The sequence below is a fragment of the Protopterus annectens genome, chromosome 14.part0 (genome assembly GCF_019279795.1).
Source record: "Protopterus annectens isolate FY-2018-M chromosome 14.part0, PAN1.0, whole genome shotgun sequence".
Lineage (NCBI taxonomy): Eukaryota > Metazoa > Chordata > Ceratodontiformes > Protopteridae > Protopterus > Protopterus annectens.
Window position 1 is genome coordinate 860,808,283 of NC_056748.1, and position 18,348 is coordinate 860,826,630.

Sequence of the window (18,348 nt, forward strand, 5' to 3'; positions counted from 1 at the left end):
CTAAAAAGCATGAAACATGACTTATTAGGCCGTCTGGAATCAGTATTTAACCATAGCCTCCAAACAGGCTTCATGTTTCAAGAATGAAGAACAGCAACATTCATCCCTCTGTACAAAGGTGGACCATCTACAGACCCCAGAAACTAGAGACACCTAAGTCTCATAAGCAACGCCAAGGAAAAAAGTATCATGGAAATGATCAGCAACAACAAAGGAAACCTCCAGATACTGGACCTAATCCAGTTTGGTTTCATCAAAGGCAGGTCATGCCTAGTCAACCTGGTGGATTTCTCTGAGATCACCAAAGCAATGGACAAGGGCAAAATATTTCACACTGTCTACCTTGACCTGGCCAAGGAATCTGAGACAATACCCCATTGTTATCAAACTCAAGAAGTTAGGTGTTTAGTCAGTTGGCAAACAGTCAGCACCCAGGAAGTTAGAATGTGGAGTCCAACTCTACAAAGAGACCAGTCATAAGTGGAATCCCTCAGGGATCGGTCCTGGAACAGCTTCTTTTTGGCATCTACTTCTCTGCTGTCAAGGCCAACATCAAGAGCCTCTGGCTGATCAAATTTGCAGATATGTACAAGTTAGGAGCAGTCACAGACTCTCCCACTGACACTAATGTTCTCCAGAAAAGGCTGACAGACAAATAACTTGTGTAAGAGCCATGCAATAAAACTAAATGTCAAGAAATACATAACAGTATCCTTAGGGAAGTCATACACCCCTGGTAACTATCATATTGACAACACACCACTAAGAGTCGACCCAGTAATTGGGGATCTGAAGACACATGTAGACAGTAATCTAGCCTTTGACCATCATGTGCCTACAGTAGTGAGGAAATTATTCTATGTTCTGCAACTTATAAAGGTACGGCATCTAGGTCCAAGGAGGTCATTTTTTACTGTATCTGGCATTCTTAAATCTTCCCTGTGATATAAATAGGACCTGCTGGAAATACAGGTATAAATCCTAGAAACTATCCCTTCTTTGGTACAAGCTCCCCCAGTCATGTGAAGCAAAGTTCCTTCCTAACCCAATTCATGTGCAACTTGGGCAACTGGGTGGTGAACAGGAAGTTCATCCCTGGTTTGGCACCTATGTCTCTAATGAACACAGGCAGCCTGTAAATAGTTAATCTCCCAAGCCCCTGCTTACACTTATCAAGGGTCCCAGAACTTATCAGAGATTTTGGATGCATAGCTAAGCTTAAAAATGCCCCAGTGCTCATTACCCTAGTATACACCTATGAATCAAATGGGTGGTTTGCACAGACATAGGTGCTGTGTCAGTGGAAGGGAGATGGAATGTGGTTATCACATTACCTCAGTCTATCACTGACATAGTGACATCAGATTGTGCTGGGATTTGGCTGCAGTCATCATCAGGCCCAGAGTTCCCCAACATCAGATTCGCTTATATCTCTAGTGAACAGACCTGATAAAACAGCACTTGTGAAAACACAAGCTTTACCCAATTTAATAACGAAACCTTCACTAACACCTTCAGCCTTGTGAAAATACATAAGCTTTACTGAATTTAATAACGACACCTTCACTAACACCTTCAGCCCAGAGAAAATAATCATAAATATAACTAGTGCTATGAAGTAAATATGCATTTTTAAGCCCAATGTTCTTGTGACAACAAATAAGCTATGCTTGCTAGCTGAATGACTCTGAATTAGATGACCACAGTGGATAGTACCACATATTCAGACATACTCAGCGTGGGCATCACCAATGGATATTTAAGGTCTCTCTTGCAATCTGACTCAATTACAGTACTCTGTCATGGATTCCTAAACTGTCTGGACACCCAGACAGATATACCAGGAACTTCTGTGTCTGTCAGTGGTAACTCTGTCAACAGATCCCCACCTGTGTCCTTCTGCTCTTGTGCTTATGCCATCAAGTTGGTGATCATTCTATGGTCCTGCTAATATATCCTATTTTGGCCACTGAGAGCAATGATCTCCTTATGAGGTCCTACCAAGCAAGCACATAGAAGGTCTGGTGAGTTCTCTTGTGCCACAGCATCTACCAGCCATGTTCACAGAGGGCCTGAAGCAGGACATTATTCTCTGCCTGGGAGAACTTACTCTTTTGTTGATGGTTACCTTCAGGCATAACAACCTGGTACTTCAAAGAAATGGACCTTTAGGCTCGAGACAGTTCACACATGTTATACCTCTGCTTAGTAACACTAAACTGCCCAGCATTAGAAATACCCCTGTTATGTGGCATATAAGATGACCGCTACTCATGTGTTTAGGTACCATCCGTGTGGTTGAGGTAAGATGCCTTACTTCTGGGTGCTGCAGTGACATGGGCTGGGGAGGTCAAATTACACTGAGATGTAAATCTTACAGATACACAGCTAAATCTTGGACAGGTCATGTTTTCATTCAGTCCATGAGCCACAGTGGCAAACATACTTTCTCTGTGTAAATGTGGAGGGTCACCTGTGTGATGAAATGCATGCACTAATTCTCAAAACAATGGAAGTGCTACAGGCCCAGTCTAGGATTTCACTGCCAGTGTTAGACAATCTTCCTGCCAGTGACAAACTATGCTTGTCAAGTACATGGTGTCCAGCCACACAACATACACGGTTGTTACAGGTCCCCTGAGAGCAATGTGTGTGCAGGCCAGGACTTGGGCCTATGACAGAAGATCCCACAGGAAGTGAATACAATCTACTACTATTATTCATGTACAGTACATCCCTCTATTGCGTGGAAGTGGTGCAGCTGTAAGAACAGGATGGCCAAAAGTGCTACAAAGGTCATTGTGCAAGCTCTCCTACAATGTTCCCTGAAGTTGGTAAGATAGGTGTATTTGCTGCAAAACCAAGGTGGATTAACAGCACACCAGAAATCTTATTCAGTATGACTTTAGGCTTCCCAACTACCTCTGACTGCTTTTTCCCTCATACTCCTTCTCATATTTTTAGTCCATAAGAGTGGATAATTGTAAAAGGTGTATGGACACACTGCTCACACAGTCATGCCATAGAGGAATGTGGAATACACTGTCCACTCCATGCATGTTTCTGGACTGCGTAGGTGGGCCCTCATCCCAAACTCACCCCACAGTATCACACTTTGCAGCTAATGCATCAGTAGTCTCAACAGACAAGACTGCATGTACAGGACTCGTCCAGTATTCTACCAGATGAAACCCGACTGCATGTACAGGACTCCCACAGTTTTCTACCCATTTGACAGATGTAACCCGACTGCATGCACAGGACTCCCCCAGTATTCTACCCATTTGATAGATGTAACCCGACTGCATGCACAGGACTCATCCAGTGTTCTACCCATTTGACAGATGTAACCCGACTGCATGTACAGGACTCGTCCAGTGTTCTACCCATTTGACAGATGTAACCCGACTGCATGCACAGGACTCACCCAGTATTCTACCCATTTGACAGATGTAACCTGACTGCATGTACAGGACTCCCACAGTATTCTACCCATTTGACAGACGTAACCCGAATGCATGTACCAAACTCATCCAGTATTCTACCCATTTGACAGATATAACCCTCCATGATAGAAGCCTTAGCATATTCTACAACATATGTGAGGCACTAAATAGGATACTTCCTATGACTTGCATATTAACACTGAAAGGAACACGTACAGTCCATTTCCTATGCCTTGGCCTATGTCTTCAGCACAGTGCAAAATGAAACAAACCTTACTGTTCTGTAGGCAATTTGCCAGAGAACATCACTTCCACTTTTCCTGCCATGGCATTAAATCCTAACCCTGTTTACCATCTCCACACACAGTGTATGCACTATTGTTGTTGTTTTATGCATCTATTAGCTTACTCCCCACATCATCAAACCTTCACGCAGTTCTTCACACAACACAAAATAAAAGCATGTGCAGTACACCAAAAGTGAAAATATCAGTTCCCATTTACATACCTCTCTGTATGCTGGTAGAGTTTGCAGACTTTCAGTGTTTCCTTAGGAATATGAGCTGCATGGGTTGCTCTTATGTAATCTTCTGCAGTGAGATGAGCATAGCAGCAATGATAGTGGCTATTTTTGTCATGTAATTTAAAGATTCTTACTGTGGCCATTATGATAATGAGACTATTTCAAATGAATATTTCTGAATCACACTTCTCTCTCATTGAGCAGTTCACCTCTGCCATGTTACAAGGTTCAATCAACTTCATAAGTCACATTAACACCTATGAAACACAGTGAGAATGTATGAATAGGTTAATGACCCCAGCAGGAACACGAGAAAAATGACTGCAGTGTTATATCCTATACAGGTGGCGTAGAGGAGAAATAGTGACATATGTATGAACAGTAATGCTTGTGTACACTTTAAAAGTAACTGTCCACAATCCTGTGCCACACCAATTATTTTCAAACTATGCAGTGGTGGCACTGCCCATGATAATGCTAACAATGCGCATCACATACCAACAGCAGTAACATGCATGGCTAACAGAGGGCTACCATTTTGTTCTGCATTGTGACCTAATAAATAGCCACGGTTTCGGAGACCACTGAAAGTGGCAAGACTCCCAGGCAGTACACCCAAAAAAGTAAACTCTTTCTATACTTTATGTACAGAGACCCCAGGAAGAACACATGTCTGGGGACTCTTAAGAGGATCCCCAGTATAAACTACGTGCCAGGAATAGTCTTGCCAGAGTGGTGTCTGGTGCTACTTACATCAACTGAGAAAGGTCATTACAGTGTCACTGGCTTAAGCAGATAGTGGCTCTGTTTAATGTCTCTGCTGAAGGATGGCACACTCAGATGTGTAGCACTCCCCTTGTGTTGTATTGCAGTGACAGTAATAGAAAATTAATGTAAGCACCTGGTGTGGGAATAGAGCCCATAGTCATTCAAGTTTTCAGTGTCTACCTATTAGTTGACTGACACTGGATAAATGGGAACCCTTCCAAATAAGAGATGAGTCATGGAGTCTGATATAAGCTGGTCCTAGGCCCAGTGCTTTTCCATATCCTCATGTCAGATATGAAGGGACATTGTGAACATTGTTAACCTGTCTGTAGCCGAGACTAAGACATGAGATGGAGCATAAGCAAACAACGGCATGTTAAAAGACTTGGAACAGTAAGGACAAAAATGGGAACTGAAATGTAATGCAAAAAGAAAAAAAAAACACTTCAGGGTACTTCACCTGGGGTCTAGCAAACCCAGAGGAAAAATAACCAGCTACGTAGAGTCCCCCTCACGTACAGAAAAACAAAGTACAATAGTGTAACACTGACTTCAGAAATGAACCATCTGGCTCATACTGAGAAAGTTGAGGCCGAAGCTAATAAGGTAACAGTGTACAGTTACAATATTCTTACAGAGAATGATATACATGTTATTTGAGACAGTCATCTGAAAGGTTACTTGGCAAATAAGGGGCTGAAATGTGAGAGATACAAAGAACGATTTGTGAAGTGAAACTTTTTTATCGTGGAGGAAAGAAGGAAAAAAGGGAATGTGACATAGGGACATAATTTAATGTAGGAACAGTGTGGTAGAATACATTTCAAAAAGAAAGGACAGGCAAGGATGAGATTGGCATAAAGAATGTATACAAGAGCCCATAAACTTCAAGTCATTACAAAGAAAGTTCTCTTAGAAAGCATCACGGATAGGTGGAACAGGTAGGGTTTCAATGCAAATGTCATTTCAAATGAAAACATTCTGTCTGAAACTGCATTACATTTATGTATTTTCTAAAATTAGGAAAGCAATATAAGCAGCTCTATCGTTACAGTGCCTCAGTGAAATGGAGTATTCCCTTACAGTGCCCTTCGTCAACTTATGGTATTATTACACCTTTAGTGCCCTCTAATGGCCAATGTCTACTTTCAACACGAATTGTCCCACAGTCTCTGGACAAGATGACATCTACAAAACAGGTGCCAGCAGTAATTTCAGACTAATACCAGAAGAATCATCAACTTTTTTTTATGATAACTGGCAGGCTAGGAGGATATGGGTGTGGCTCATTACAGGGAGCTGGTAACAAAAACATAGACCAGATATGACCATACTGCTTTTTCTGACCTTATCACTTTGTAGCATAATATAATATTCCATCCCTCCATCCATTCATACAATCATCAATCCATTTTCAAAATATGCTTTATCCATTTCATTGACAAGGGGTACCAGGGACTATCCTGGCAAACAAATGTAAGTCAGGAACCAATCTCAGATGGGACACCTTTTCAACAATGTCATGTTCTTTTCTGTTAATGATGGATGTAAATTAATGTACTAAATAAAGCAGTATCTGGCAAACATGTTGACAAGTACACGCTAAAGGAATATGTTCACCATTAAATAAAAGAAGCTGACGCAGTTATATGACATCTGTTGATAGCTTATATTTCCACAGAATACATACGATCCAGCTGTAACAGGTCTTGCGCAATTAATGAATCAGTGAAGATCCACTGAAATTCTTGAACATTATAATCTCATACACTAATATGGCAATAATAAAGAATACAGATGCAAGGTCTGTGCAAGTGCATAAATATTTTACAGAGGGTACATTACAAACGAAATTAAAGACGCAAATTTAAACATTCAAAGCACATGCAACACATGTACCATTTATAATTTTTTAGAAATACAACAATTAGCAATACAAACTATTAATAATTAATCATACATAATTTATACATGTATGGTTAACATTACTGAGAGTGTGCAGGAAATAAGTTGCATGTTCATTAAATTATAGCTGGTGGTGACTACTGCAATATACAGGGCAATACTATCATACTATCCAGAAGCTACTACTGGATAAATCTGCACAAATGAATGTCATATCATCTTGTAGAAGAAACTGTAGTTTTGATAACATGCAGATATGGCATTCTGATGCTGGTTTCTTACTGAATGCTTTTTAAAAGCAAACTATGTTTTTCCCATATCAATGATATTGCAACTCCCTGACTTCTTTATTTAAAGCCAAGTCACTGTATAGAACTGGTTTAATAGCAGTCTCTTACCTTAAAGCACTAGAGTTTGATGCTCATATTATGAAAGTCACTGAAAAAGCTAAAGAAAAACTTACTTGACCTGTTCTAACATTTCTTGACTGACTGCTAGATTTTTTTTGAAAAAAAAAATCCCTTTCTTTTCAAAATTTTACATATGACTTTTCCATAACTAGATGTGGGTATACGATGGAGGCATTAATAATGTCATTAACGATTCTTTCAGATCACGTTTTTTTTTTCAACAAAGAACATCATTCAGTAACCTTATTAAAACATTTTTGCTTCCAGAAATTCATCCAATGGCAGGTGTACTTTGTTATTGGTCATCCTTCTAGCAAAGAAAGCCAATGATAGGATCAAATGGGTGTTTCTTTGGGGGAGGGGGGGGGGGTTCTAGCTAAGATGTTTTTTTCCAAACTTATAAAAGCGCTTCAGAATCTTTATATGGGATTCAAGGCTAAACTGAAGTTGAACTCCCTTCCATGTTCTTCAATACTCGTATATACAAAAACACAACTACTGTGTCAGTACTTTTCCTGCCTCTTTATGTGAGGGGGCCTGAATTTGCTGGATATTTAATTATATGTCATGGTTGCCAAGCTGAAAATCTGGGGGAATTCATAAGGACCGACAAGCAGACAGTGTGGTACAATATGTCATTGGATCTACTGGGTGGGACAGATGGGTTATTTAATAAACTGTCATATAAAAAAGTATCCCAGTTGAGATCCTGGCCTACAGATGTGGGTTCTTTGTTTGCTACAGTTCACAGGGTTTTAACCTGACTTCCTCAACTGGATGGCTAGTATACATACTCCCAGTTGGCAGTCCTCAGTTTTTAGGGGTATGGGCAACCGATGTAACCAATAAATTAAAAATCTGCAACAATCTGTATTTCTGTGAAGAGATGTAGAGTGATGTCTCTCTCTTGACTTGGGATGAATTTAGACTCTCATATAATTTACCATCTGAAAATTCTGTATAAAACTGATGGCCAAGTACAGGTACACCAAAATAGGCAGAGTCACCAGATAAACTGCATTTCTTGCAGACTTTAGGTGCTCACCTATCGATGACAAAAGGGAAGGCCCATTTCCTTGCAATATTCTCATTACCCTTAGCCAAGGTTTGCTAGAGAAATAATAGACTTCTGTGGGAGAGAGTCTTGGGCATTACTTATTGACAAGAGTCATGTGACCTAGTTCCTACTAGCAACCTGTTCACACAAGTTCTGGTTCTTTGGCTGGCTATGCTAATTTAAGTATTTTAGATGCCCACTAAACTAAACAGAATGTTTTCTTGTGCCCCATTTGTCTAAGATGTACTTTGGGACTACTGGGCGACTGGACACACATTTTGGAAGATTTCTTCTGTGACTTGAAAAGATTATTCAGAATATATGAGAGCATGCATGCATGGCCTAATATGGTGACAATTACTAAGACTATATTTTTGCTGGATTTCTCCACTTCATCTCTATTGTCTCTACCCTCTTTGAGCTTTGTATTGTTACTTGTAGTTAAGAAATGGATTACTAAAAGTTGGAAGACTCCTATTGTTCCTACTTTTACAAACTTAACAGACCTGATGAAAGAGGCCTCCTCCTTGGAGTTGAGCACTCCAGAATGAAGTTTGAAGGTTGCTGCACTAGAAATATGAACTCCTTGGACTAACTTTATCACCAAGCATCATGCTGCCCTTAGCGTTTCACAGGCGCTCAATTTGGAACAGCCACAGTATGCCTATATGTACTCCATTTGTTATGCCTGAATTTGAATGCATTAGTTGCTAATTATGTGTTTATTTTCTACTGTTTACATTTTTCCTTACATTTGCAAATGGCGTTATTTTGTCGATAAGTTATAATACATTTGTATTTGGCAAACAAAAAATCTTGCTTACTGCATCTTGTCTTTTAACAAAATACTTTCACCAGCTATCCTTATTTGAACAGTGCTACAACTGAATAGTCAAATCTGTCAATATACAAATCTTTTGATTTCATCAGTGCCTCTTGCTTTGAAATTTCTGCATTAGCTAAATCTATCTACGCTAAGGTCTGTCTACTCCATCTTGCATCAGTAAAACAAAATGCTCCATCATGACTTCAATGAAAGTGTGTTATACCCCCATCCATCAGCTGTGACCCTAAGAGAGATCCCTTGCAGCTTATACTCCATATAAATTGTGCTGGTAATATTACGTTCTCTGTTGCCATCTCTTTACCCCATAATAGTCTTTCCTTAATACCTTATATCTGACTACTCTAAGATTTCACTCAGAAAAAGTCCTTTTCTCTCATTTCAATACTGTATTCTATTTCTGTTATATGCGTTTCCATGTTAGAACCTGCAGTAATATTTCCTGCCATGTTTTGTCTCTCCTAACTTAATCAATGAGTCCCTCTACCTACATTCTTGAATTTCTAATTTTTATTTCATTTGTTAAAACTGAATTGCAATCTGGGTATTTCAGGGCATCTGCATTTTTTCTTAAAATAGTGCACATTTGCAGATCTAAAATGCATATTTTATATATAATATCGATTATAGAGGTTTTCTACATGGACTTCTCTAAAAAAGTGTTCTGTTAAAAATTTTGCACTTGACAAATATAAATAACTACATACACAAATAAGAGAATACATAAAATTATGATTAGGTTTCTGGTCATAACCCCATTATAATGTGTTTGACACATAGATGCCAATAAATTCACCTAGAGAGCACCTTTGGCAAAAAACTATCAACAGAAGCTAAAAGTACAGACAGCACCTCACTCCACATTGATATGGTTATTGTAGATTTTGACACATTCTTTGACTAATGTAGCAACAGCATCAGGAAATCCTTTCTAGTCCAATTAATATCATGTATCATATGTAGGTCAAAATATGTTATCATTCCTTTTTATTCTGCACTTATCAGTTCAGTTACAGAATAACTACAGAACATAAATATTCTAGTTTGTATCCCTCTGAATATATCATGTAGAAAGAAGCCAGACGTTCCCAACAAAAAGATCACTGGACAAAACAATCTCAGTCACGAAAACATTCTTTAAGCTCTAGCCTCACATGGTCTCTTATAAGTGTTGCATGCTGCTTAATTTCTAGCATTTTGCGATGTTAAGGACCCAACCCTCCTTGATCTCAGACATCTCCACAAAACAAATGGCTCCACAGACACTCACACTAAAGACCTGTCTCTCCATCAAGAGATCACAGCTGTTGAAAGGACAGGTTTATTACTTTCTGCTTCACCAGTCTCTGATATAATCTTCTATTACATTTAAAAAATCGAGTCACACGCTTGATTTCTTCAAGACGATCTTTGACAACTGGATAAGGAGCTGTAAATTCATCCAAGGCCTGACTTGTTTTGCCCTTCACCTGTGAAGACGGGTACTTACAAGGTGATTATAATGCATGGACTGATGTTGCCTTGTAAAGTCTATGTATCTATAACCAGTTACTGAAATAACAGAAACAAAGGTGTATGAGCACAAAACGTATTAAAACTTTGAAAGGTATAAAACAAGTTTTGTCACACAGAGAGGGGGTAGAAGCAAGGTGTCTGCGTGTCATTCTGATAAACAAATGGCTATAAAAGCTGTTAGACACTTCACTCTTCCACACATTTTTCTGTGGGACAGCAGAGTGTATTAACAGCTATTAAAGCAGTTTTAAGTTTCCAGTGCTGTTATGTGCAAACTGCTGTTGTGTGTTATGCTTTACCATATGAACAGAGCTTACAAGTACTTAGAAATACAGAAGTAAGAGGTTGTTTGTACCACTTAGCTGCAGTCTTAGTTTACAATAAAACAACCAGTTAAAGCCATAACATAAATGGTGACTAAGTATATATTGTTTGACAGATGGGGAGCCTACAACCTGCCAGACTCAGATTTACAATGTAAATGACAATATTTATGGACTATAAAGAATAATGAAGCAGTTTCACAAAATGAAGAACAAAGAGAACGGACTGGATGACATTCTTAATAAAGTAATTCGTATGGTAACAAGGCAGGTGGAGAATAGAGAGATGGGCTAAGACTGGTGGAATGATACTGCTTGGAAATCAGGAACAATGATGACCAACATTATGGCAGGATTCATCAAATACAACACGACTGACCAAATCTGTTCTGCCATACTGTCAAGTCAATGAAAAGCTACCCAGAGGAGATATGATCTACATAGATGAGCTAGAATGTCAGAGAAACTTACATTTAGATAGAGCTTGCAGTGCTTCTCAAACTTGGAAGAGGTGGAGGATTTCTACCCATTGAGTAGTTACTGGGGGCTTTCCAATCATATTCACAAGTTATTTGGTCAAAAACAGTTTACAAAAGGGATTCAGTCAATCACATTTCACCTAAATGTGTATCATTAATCACCTGGGGAAGTGATCTAGAATGCTTTTAAGTCGTGTCTCAACTATCACGCTTCTCAGACTGTTTTACTGTCATTTGTGTTAAGGAAATTAATCAAGTGGTATAAAAGTTTGCAAGCATTAAATGACAAGAATTTATTTTTAAGTCACACTTTTTATTCTGTTCAAGTGAAGCAGTCATTCACACCACACAATTAAAATAATGTTTAATTGTTCTTTCTTTGACTTCCTGTAGATTCATCTTAATTATGTATAAATTGAATGCAGTTGCTAATGGAAAAACAAAATAATCTGTTAATATGCTGTGTCCCTAAAGCACTAATTAAAGCATAACTTACGGGCTGCCATTACTGTAAAATATCTGATCTTTCAGCTCGATCACTGTTAATGCCTGCAGGAAGACAAAAGAACAACAACAACAAAAAATGTTAAATGCTTAGCAGCGTTTCAGTGTTTGACACATGCATAAAACAGAAAGCAAACCTCTGTGATCTACCTCACATATAATGAAAAATTGCAAAGAGGGGGAAAATGAAGAAACTCATATTTGCAAATGGCAATACCAAGGTGAGAATTTCAAGTATAAGGCTTCCTACTACCAGTTCAGCATCCACTACAGCTGCCTGACATATCAGAGGTCACATCAAAAGCACATTAATAAAAGTTTGTACATAATGAGACTGACTGCACACAGAATTTCAAATCATGTACTCAATCTTAAAATACAAGCAAATGCATTAAACAAAATATTTTTTTCATATCCCCTTACTTTTACTGATGTCAGGTCATCAATGCTATAAAGGAAGGCAGCCAATGCCATTACATCAGTTTTTCTTGCCCTAACCAGTCAAGAGGCCCAAGTAAATATGATAAAGTGGTCCTGGTGGCTAAAAGCCACCATTAGAAACTTATGTCTCCCTAAAGAAAGGAGATATAAGGGGAAAGGAGGGTGGGAAACCAGGACTGCAACAGTGAATACACTCGAACATCTACATTTATGGTAAGTGTGCACAACTGTACTATGTTCTTCGTGTTTTACTGTTGCAGTCATCACCTGTGGGAGGATTCCCAAAACTGAGGAGAGGGGTGGTAGGATTAGTAAGAGACCTAGGAATGAGTTAGAATGCCCTGCAGAACTGCAGAGGCAAACCCTGCCCTAGCCTTCGAAAACAGAAGTAGATAGTAATGCTTGGTGAAGGTATAGACAGAAGTCCAGGTAGCAGCTTCCAGGATGTCCCTGGTGGGAACTCCTCTGAGGAATGCTGTGGAAGTGGAGGCTGTCCTAGTGGAATGTGTTCGAATAGACTTGGGGGGGGGGTTCCCATGCAATCTGTAGCAGAAATGGATACAGTGTGATATCCATTTGGAAATGGTTTGTTTGGAAATGGGCTTCCCCTCTGCCCCTGAGGCAAAGCTGACAAGTAGTTATTCTGTATTCCTAAAGGGTTTTGTATGGTTCAGATAGTACCTGAGCTGTCTGTGCATGTCTAATGAGTGCAGAATTCTTTCCCCCTTGTTTTGAGGATTAGGAAAGAAGGTGGGTAGATGTATGGCCTGGTTAAGAGTTACATTAGATACCACCTTGGGAATAACGGAGGGATTAGTCCTCAGGGAGACCCTGTCCGCATGGAAGATGATGAAGGGCTCAATGTTCATCAGTGCCTGAAGTTCTGAAACCCTTCTGGCTGATGTAATAGCTAGGAGAAAAGCAGTCTTCCAGGAGGGGTATATTAATTCTGCTGAAGCAGCAGGTTCGAAGAGTGGTAAGGTTCGATTTTCCAAAACATAATTCAGGTCCCAGGCTGCAGTGGGTGGCCTTCTGGGAGGTCTGATATTAGAAGCCCCTCTGAGGAATTGTTTAATCAAGGGCTGGGAGAACAGGGGCTGTTCTGTATCAAAATAAGTTGAAATGGCTGAGGCGTGGATTTTAATAGAGGAGAAGGAGAGGCCACTATTAAGTAGCTCTGCTAGGTAGGCCAGGATAAGAGGGATGAAAGGTTGTGAAGCATTGCCCCCTCTGGTTTGGTTCCAGGAGCAGAATCTTTTCCATTTTCATGCGTAAGATTTTCTGGTGCTGGACCTTCTGACTGCTGTGATAATGTCTAGGACCTGTTTGCTTAACAAAGGCCCCTTGTTTGCCTTTAGAGTATTAGCCATGCTGATAGTTTGAGAGTCTGCAAGTCTAGGTGCAGCATCCCCCCCCCCACCTGAGTTAAGAGATCTGAGATCAGGGGAAGCTGCCTGGGAAGCTGTAAGGTCAGGCTGCGCAGTAAGGGGGACCAATGTTGTCTGGGCCAATCTGGAGCAATGAGGATGGCCTTTGGTCTCTCCTCCCTTATTTTGATCAGTAACTTGGGAATAAGAGGCAGAGAAGGGAATGCATGTACAAAGAGGGTGTACCAGGGGAAGGTCAATGCACCCACCTTTCATGCTAGGTGGTTATACTCCCTGGTACAGAATGTTTTCAGCTGATGGTTGAGATGCGAAGCAAAGAGATCCACCTCCGGAGTCCCTCATGCCTGAGTGATTTGTAAAAAGATTTTTCTGTGGAACTGCCATTTGTGGGGGTCCAGTAAGTTTCTGCTTAAGTGGTCTGCCAGGGTGTTGTTGATCCCTGCTAGGTACTAGGCTATTAGGTGTAATTCCATGGAAGAGGCTGTCAGCCAGAGGTTCATGGCTAGCCTGCACAGAGGGTAAGAGTGGGTCCCTCCCTATTTGTTGATGTACCACATTACTGTGATGTTGTCTGTTTTGATAAGGAGAACCCCTGGCTTGAGATGGGGTTTGAAGGATGTCCGAGCCTTTTGTACTGCCATCATTTCCTTCTGGTTGATGTGTAAGGGAAGGTGCTGGGCATCCCAATGACCTTGGGTGCACCTGCCTTCTAGGTGAGTGCCCCGAGCTATGTCTGAGGAGTTGGTGGTAATGGTCTGCCCAGTTGGGTAGAGGGTGAAAGAAAGACCCTTGTTCTTGGCACAGGCCCCTGACCTCCAGAGAAACCCGGGCCTTATACAGGGGATCAGAGGGAGTGAGGTCTCTAGAGCTTGACTGTGCTGACACCAAAGGTTCTTTAGGTACCACTGAAGTTTTCTCATGTGAAGCCTGGCCAGAGGAATTAGAAGGATGCAAGATGCCATGTACCCCAAGACTTGCAGGAACTTCCTCACAGTGAGGTGACTTTTGGAAGCCAGCTGGGTAAAATATAGAGGCAGGAAGCTCTGTTTTTCTGGGGACAGGATGGCCATTTGGGATTCTGTTTCCAGCAGTGCTCCCAAGAAAATGATCTTCCTGGAGGGTGTTTGCTTTGATTTCTTCTTGATGGTGTACCCTAAGGAGGTTAGGAGGGTTTTGACAAAGAGGAGGTCCTTGAGGAGATTTTCTTTGCAATCTGCCTGAATGAGGCAGTTGTCTAGATAAGGGTAAATCTGCATATTTTTCTGTCTGCAAAAGGCTATGGACAGGGCTAAGCATTTGGTGAATACTCTGGGAGCAGTAGATAAGCCAAAGGGTAGCACAGAGAACTGAAAGTGTTGTGAGCCTGCTCTGAAGTGAAGGAATTTCCTGCAGGATTCCCTTATGGGGATGTGGAGGTAGGCATCTTTTAGATCTAGGGTAACTAACCAGGCATTTTTTTATCAGCATAGACAGTAGCTGCTGCAAAGTTAACATTTTGAATTTGGGGACTGCTAGGAAGGTGTTCAGAATGGATAGATGCAGGATGGGGTGCCAAGTGCTCTCTTTTCTGGGAACAAGGAATAGTCCGGAATAAAAGTCTTTGCCTGTTTGATCTGAGGGGACAGGTTCTACTGCCCCTTGCTATATGAGAGTTTGGACTTGTTTCAATGCCTCTGCCCACTGATTTGGGGGTAAGTCTGGGTACCCTCTTGGAACTGGGAGTTTGTTGAAGGAGAATTTGTATCCCTGAAAAATTATCTTTAAGACCCACTGGTCCTTTGTTACAGAAAGCCAATTTTCTTTGCTGAGGGAGAGCCTTCCTCCTAGTTTTTGGTGAGTGAAAAGAGGGCGAGGGGAGAGGGAGTCATTGAGAGTTTTTGCCATAGAGGGATGACTTAGAACTCCCTGCCTTTGGAGCAGAAGTGGTCTACTGTTTGGTTCTCTGCTGTCCCTGGGATAGGAGTCTGGGTGGTATGTCCTTGCAGGGCTTACCTTGTTCCTGTCTGCTAGGTGCAGGAAAGGACCAGTGTTTTGAGGGAAAATTCCTGCTGAACCTAGGAGGTTGTACCTGAAGGAAATCTTTTACTGTTTGCATAGATTTTGCTTTGTCTTCCATCTTTTTAAGCACCTATTCTGCTTTTATTCCAAAGAAGCGGTCCTTATCCAAGGGTGCATCAAGTAATTTAGATTTTACATGATCAGGGAGAGGTTGTTTCTTCAACCATGCATGTCTCCTAATGACAGATCCTGACACTGCTGCCCTGCTTGAGGCTTCTAGGGCATCATATCCACAGTGTAATGAGTGTTTGGCCACTTGACAAGTAGAGTGCAGTAAATCTGCTAACTCTTTTGAATTGGCACAGTCAGGAAAGGTTGAAATCTTTTGTTTTAAGAGTTCCAAAGTTTGTTGTTGATATTTTAACACGTGGAACTGACAGATGAGTGCTCTGATAGCTAAGCAGTCAGAGGTTGTTGTTCCTCTTCAAAATCTGAATAATTAGACTCCTCAGAATCCTGTTCTGTCAGTGTTTTAGGAGAAATGTCTATTTTCCTTTTGGAAGTTGTGGCCTGACTACCCCTGATTGGTGGAGCAGGAGTAAAATGGTGGCTAGAGGTAGTTTTCCTATGTGTGGCCTTGCTTCCAGGCCTAAGCCTATCCATCGGTCTGACAGAAAAGGTAGTCGGAGGAGAAAACAATTTTTTGTCTAGATTCGGTAGTGCTAAAACCCTCCTCAGAAGCCGGTACCTGCGTCGGGCTCCTGACCCAACCAAGGCAGAGTCAACCAAAGGCTCAGAAGAGGAAGAATTTTCTGCAGCATACTGGACTCCAAAAGGGTCTCAACAGAGGCCTGCGAAGGTATCAAATCAGGCATCAGGGGATGTGAAGACACCTCACTGAATTCCGGAGAACTGACGACCTTCTTAGTGGTAGAGTCATTGGAAGGTTTAGCCTTGTGTGGTCTGTCTCTATCTTTATCCTTATGTTTTTTCAGAATGTCTATGGATTGTTGGCTGATGGACACCATTTCGGGATGCGAAGATGGAAGATGAAATTACCTGGCTACAATAAGAGCTGTACAATGAATGGTTCTCGTGTTAAAGACATTCCAGAACTGGCAATGGGGGAATGTCGTGGTCTGGGCCTAAACAAGTGACATAGTATTAATGGAAGTCTCGATGGGGTATTTGCTTTCCACAGGCGAGACAATTGTTAACTTTTTTGGACATCGGTCAGTGAAAGAAAAAAGGATCCCCAACGAGGTACTTAGATTTAGACGTTTACAGCTGTAATTCAAACTCTGGTAGCGACTGACCAGCACACTTGTGAACTGCTTCTGTTATGGGCTCCATGGCAAGAAAGACTGATGTAATGGCATCAGTTGCCTTCCTTTATAGCACTGCTGACCTGACGTCAGTCAGCAAGCAACAGCAGCCGACGCAGAAAAATATTGACTCTGGTATTCAGGCCAGCCGAGGGCTACCACAGCAGGGACAACCCACAGGTGATGACTGCAACAGTGAAACATGAAGAACATCGGACACTAACAGTCTTTGTAAAACCTATCTTGTTCTTTCTTTGGAAGGTCACAATAGTAGATCACCTACTAAACAATGCCCAATCACTTCAACCTCATTCATAAGTGACACCAACAACTGTAGCATAATTAGCAGATGACGTCAGCTATTATGCTTGAGCTACAGTTTCAAGAGCTTGGGAGGTTGGCATAATAGTTAGAGTGTTTATCTTACAGACACAAAGTGCAGGGTTTGATTCTCACAGGAGGTAAATGGCTAGGCTTAAAATGGCCCACAAGGGTAGTACGATCTGATCATGTGATTCTAAGTCACCATAACATTCTATTTCACATGTTATAACCAAACTGTGGTTTGTATTACTATGCTTAGCAGATGCATAGAGTTTAGCCAGCAATCAAAACAATGAAGTTCATAGTTAGTTACTAAGTTTATTGCAAAGATCAGTCTGAATACACACCCCAGTGAAATGACAGCACATACTCAATGCCTTCATGCTAGTATTCATCCTAAAATTACTGGTTAATTCGTTGATGGCCAGTTCACTGTCCCCTAAACCATTCACTGCAAGAGGAATTTCAGATTACCTCCATTTTTTGCAGTGCCCACAGAAGTGACCTACAATAGCAAAAGGGTTTCAGGTGCCCTGCATGGGTAACTGTGGCAGCTTGCTCTATACAAGAAAACTAACTCAGGAAATATAGTTTTTGCAATTTGATTTTGACAGAAAATGCCCTGCGTGAATGTTTTGTGAAACTAACCTAAGCCTTTGACCGAAACCTTACTAACACATGTTTTACTACATGCAATGCGTTAATGTTATGATGATCAGACAGAGTTGCAGGCACTTACATTCATCCCATAGCGAAAGATACTAATCCACTTGATCCAAGAAAGCCAGTCTAACATTGCATTAAGATTCACCAAAAAGCCTCCAAACACCTGAATGACAGAATGAGACACATTGCACAGTATGGTTAATGTTCCAGTGCTGCAAGGTAGTAATATCATATACAAAACCTGAACATCTGTTACTTTTGCTATTTGTCAGTAAAATGCTGAAAGCAGCCTGTGATGCAGACCAAGTTAACAGAAAATGATTGTCACTGAAGGAAAATAATACATTAATGATTTTCATTAATAACTGATCATGCATGATAGAAATAAAGCAAGTTTACTGCTGCTCATGTGACACAAAGTTATATGGGTAA

At 40.8% G+C, this 18,348-nt stretch overlaps 1 protein-coding gene across 1 annotated transcript in view; it reads right to left on the minus strand.

The window, feature by feature from the left end:
- LOC122789302 (broad substrate specificity ATP-binding cassette transporter ABCG2-like) overlaps positions 1 to 18,348 on the minus strand; it is a 707,388-nt gene that overhangs the window by 90,588 nt on the left and 598,452 nt on the right. The window contains exons 14-15 of the mRNA XM_044056623.1: positions 17,990 to 18,079; positions 11,767 to 11,819 (exon numbers count right to left, since the gene is read on the minus strand). Coding sequence (XP_043912558.1) covers positions 11,767 to 11,819; positions 17,990 to 18,079 — 143 coding nt within the window. The remainder of the gene's footprint in view (positions 1 to 11,766; positions 11,820 to 17,989; positions 18,080 to 18,348) is intronic.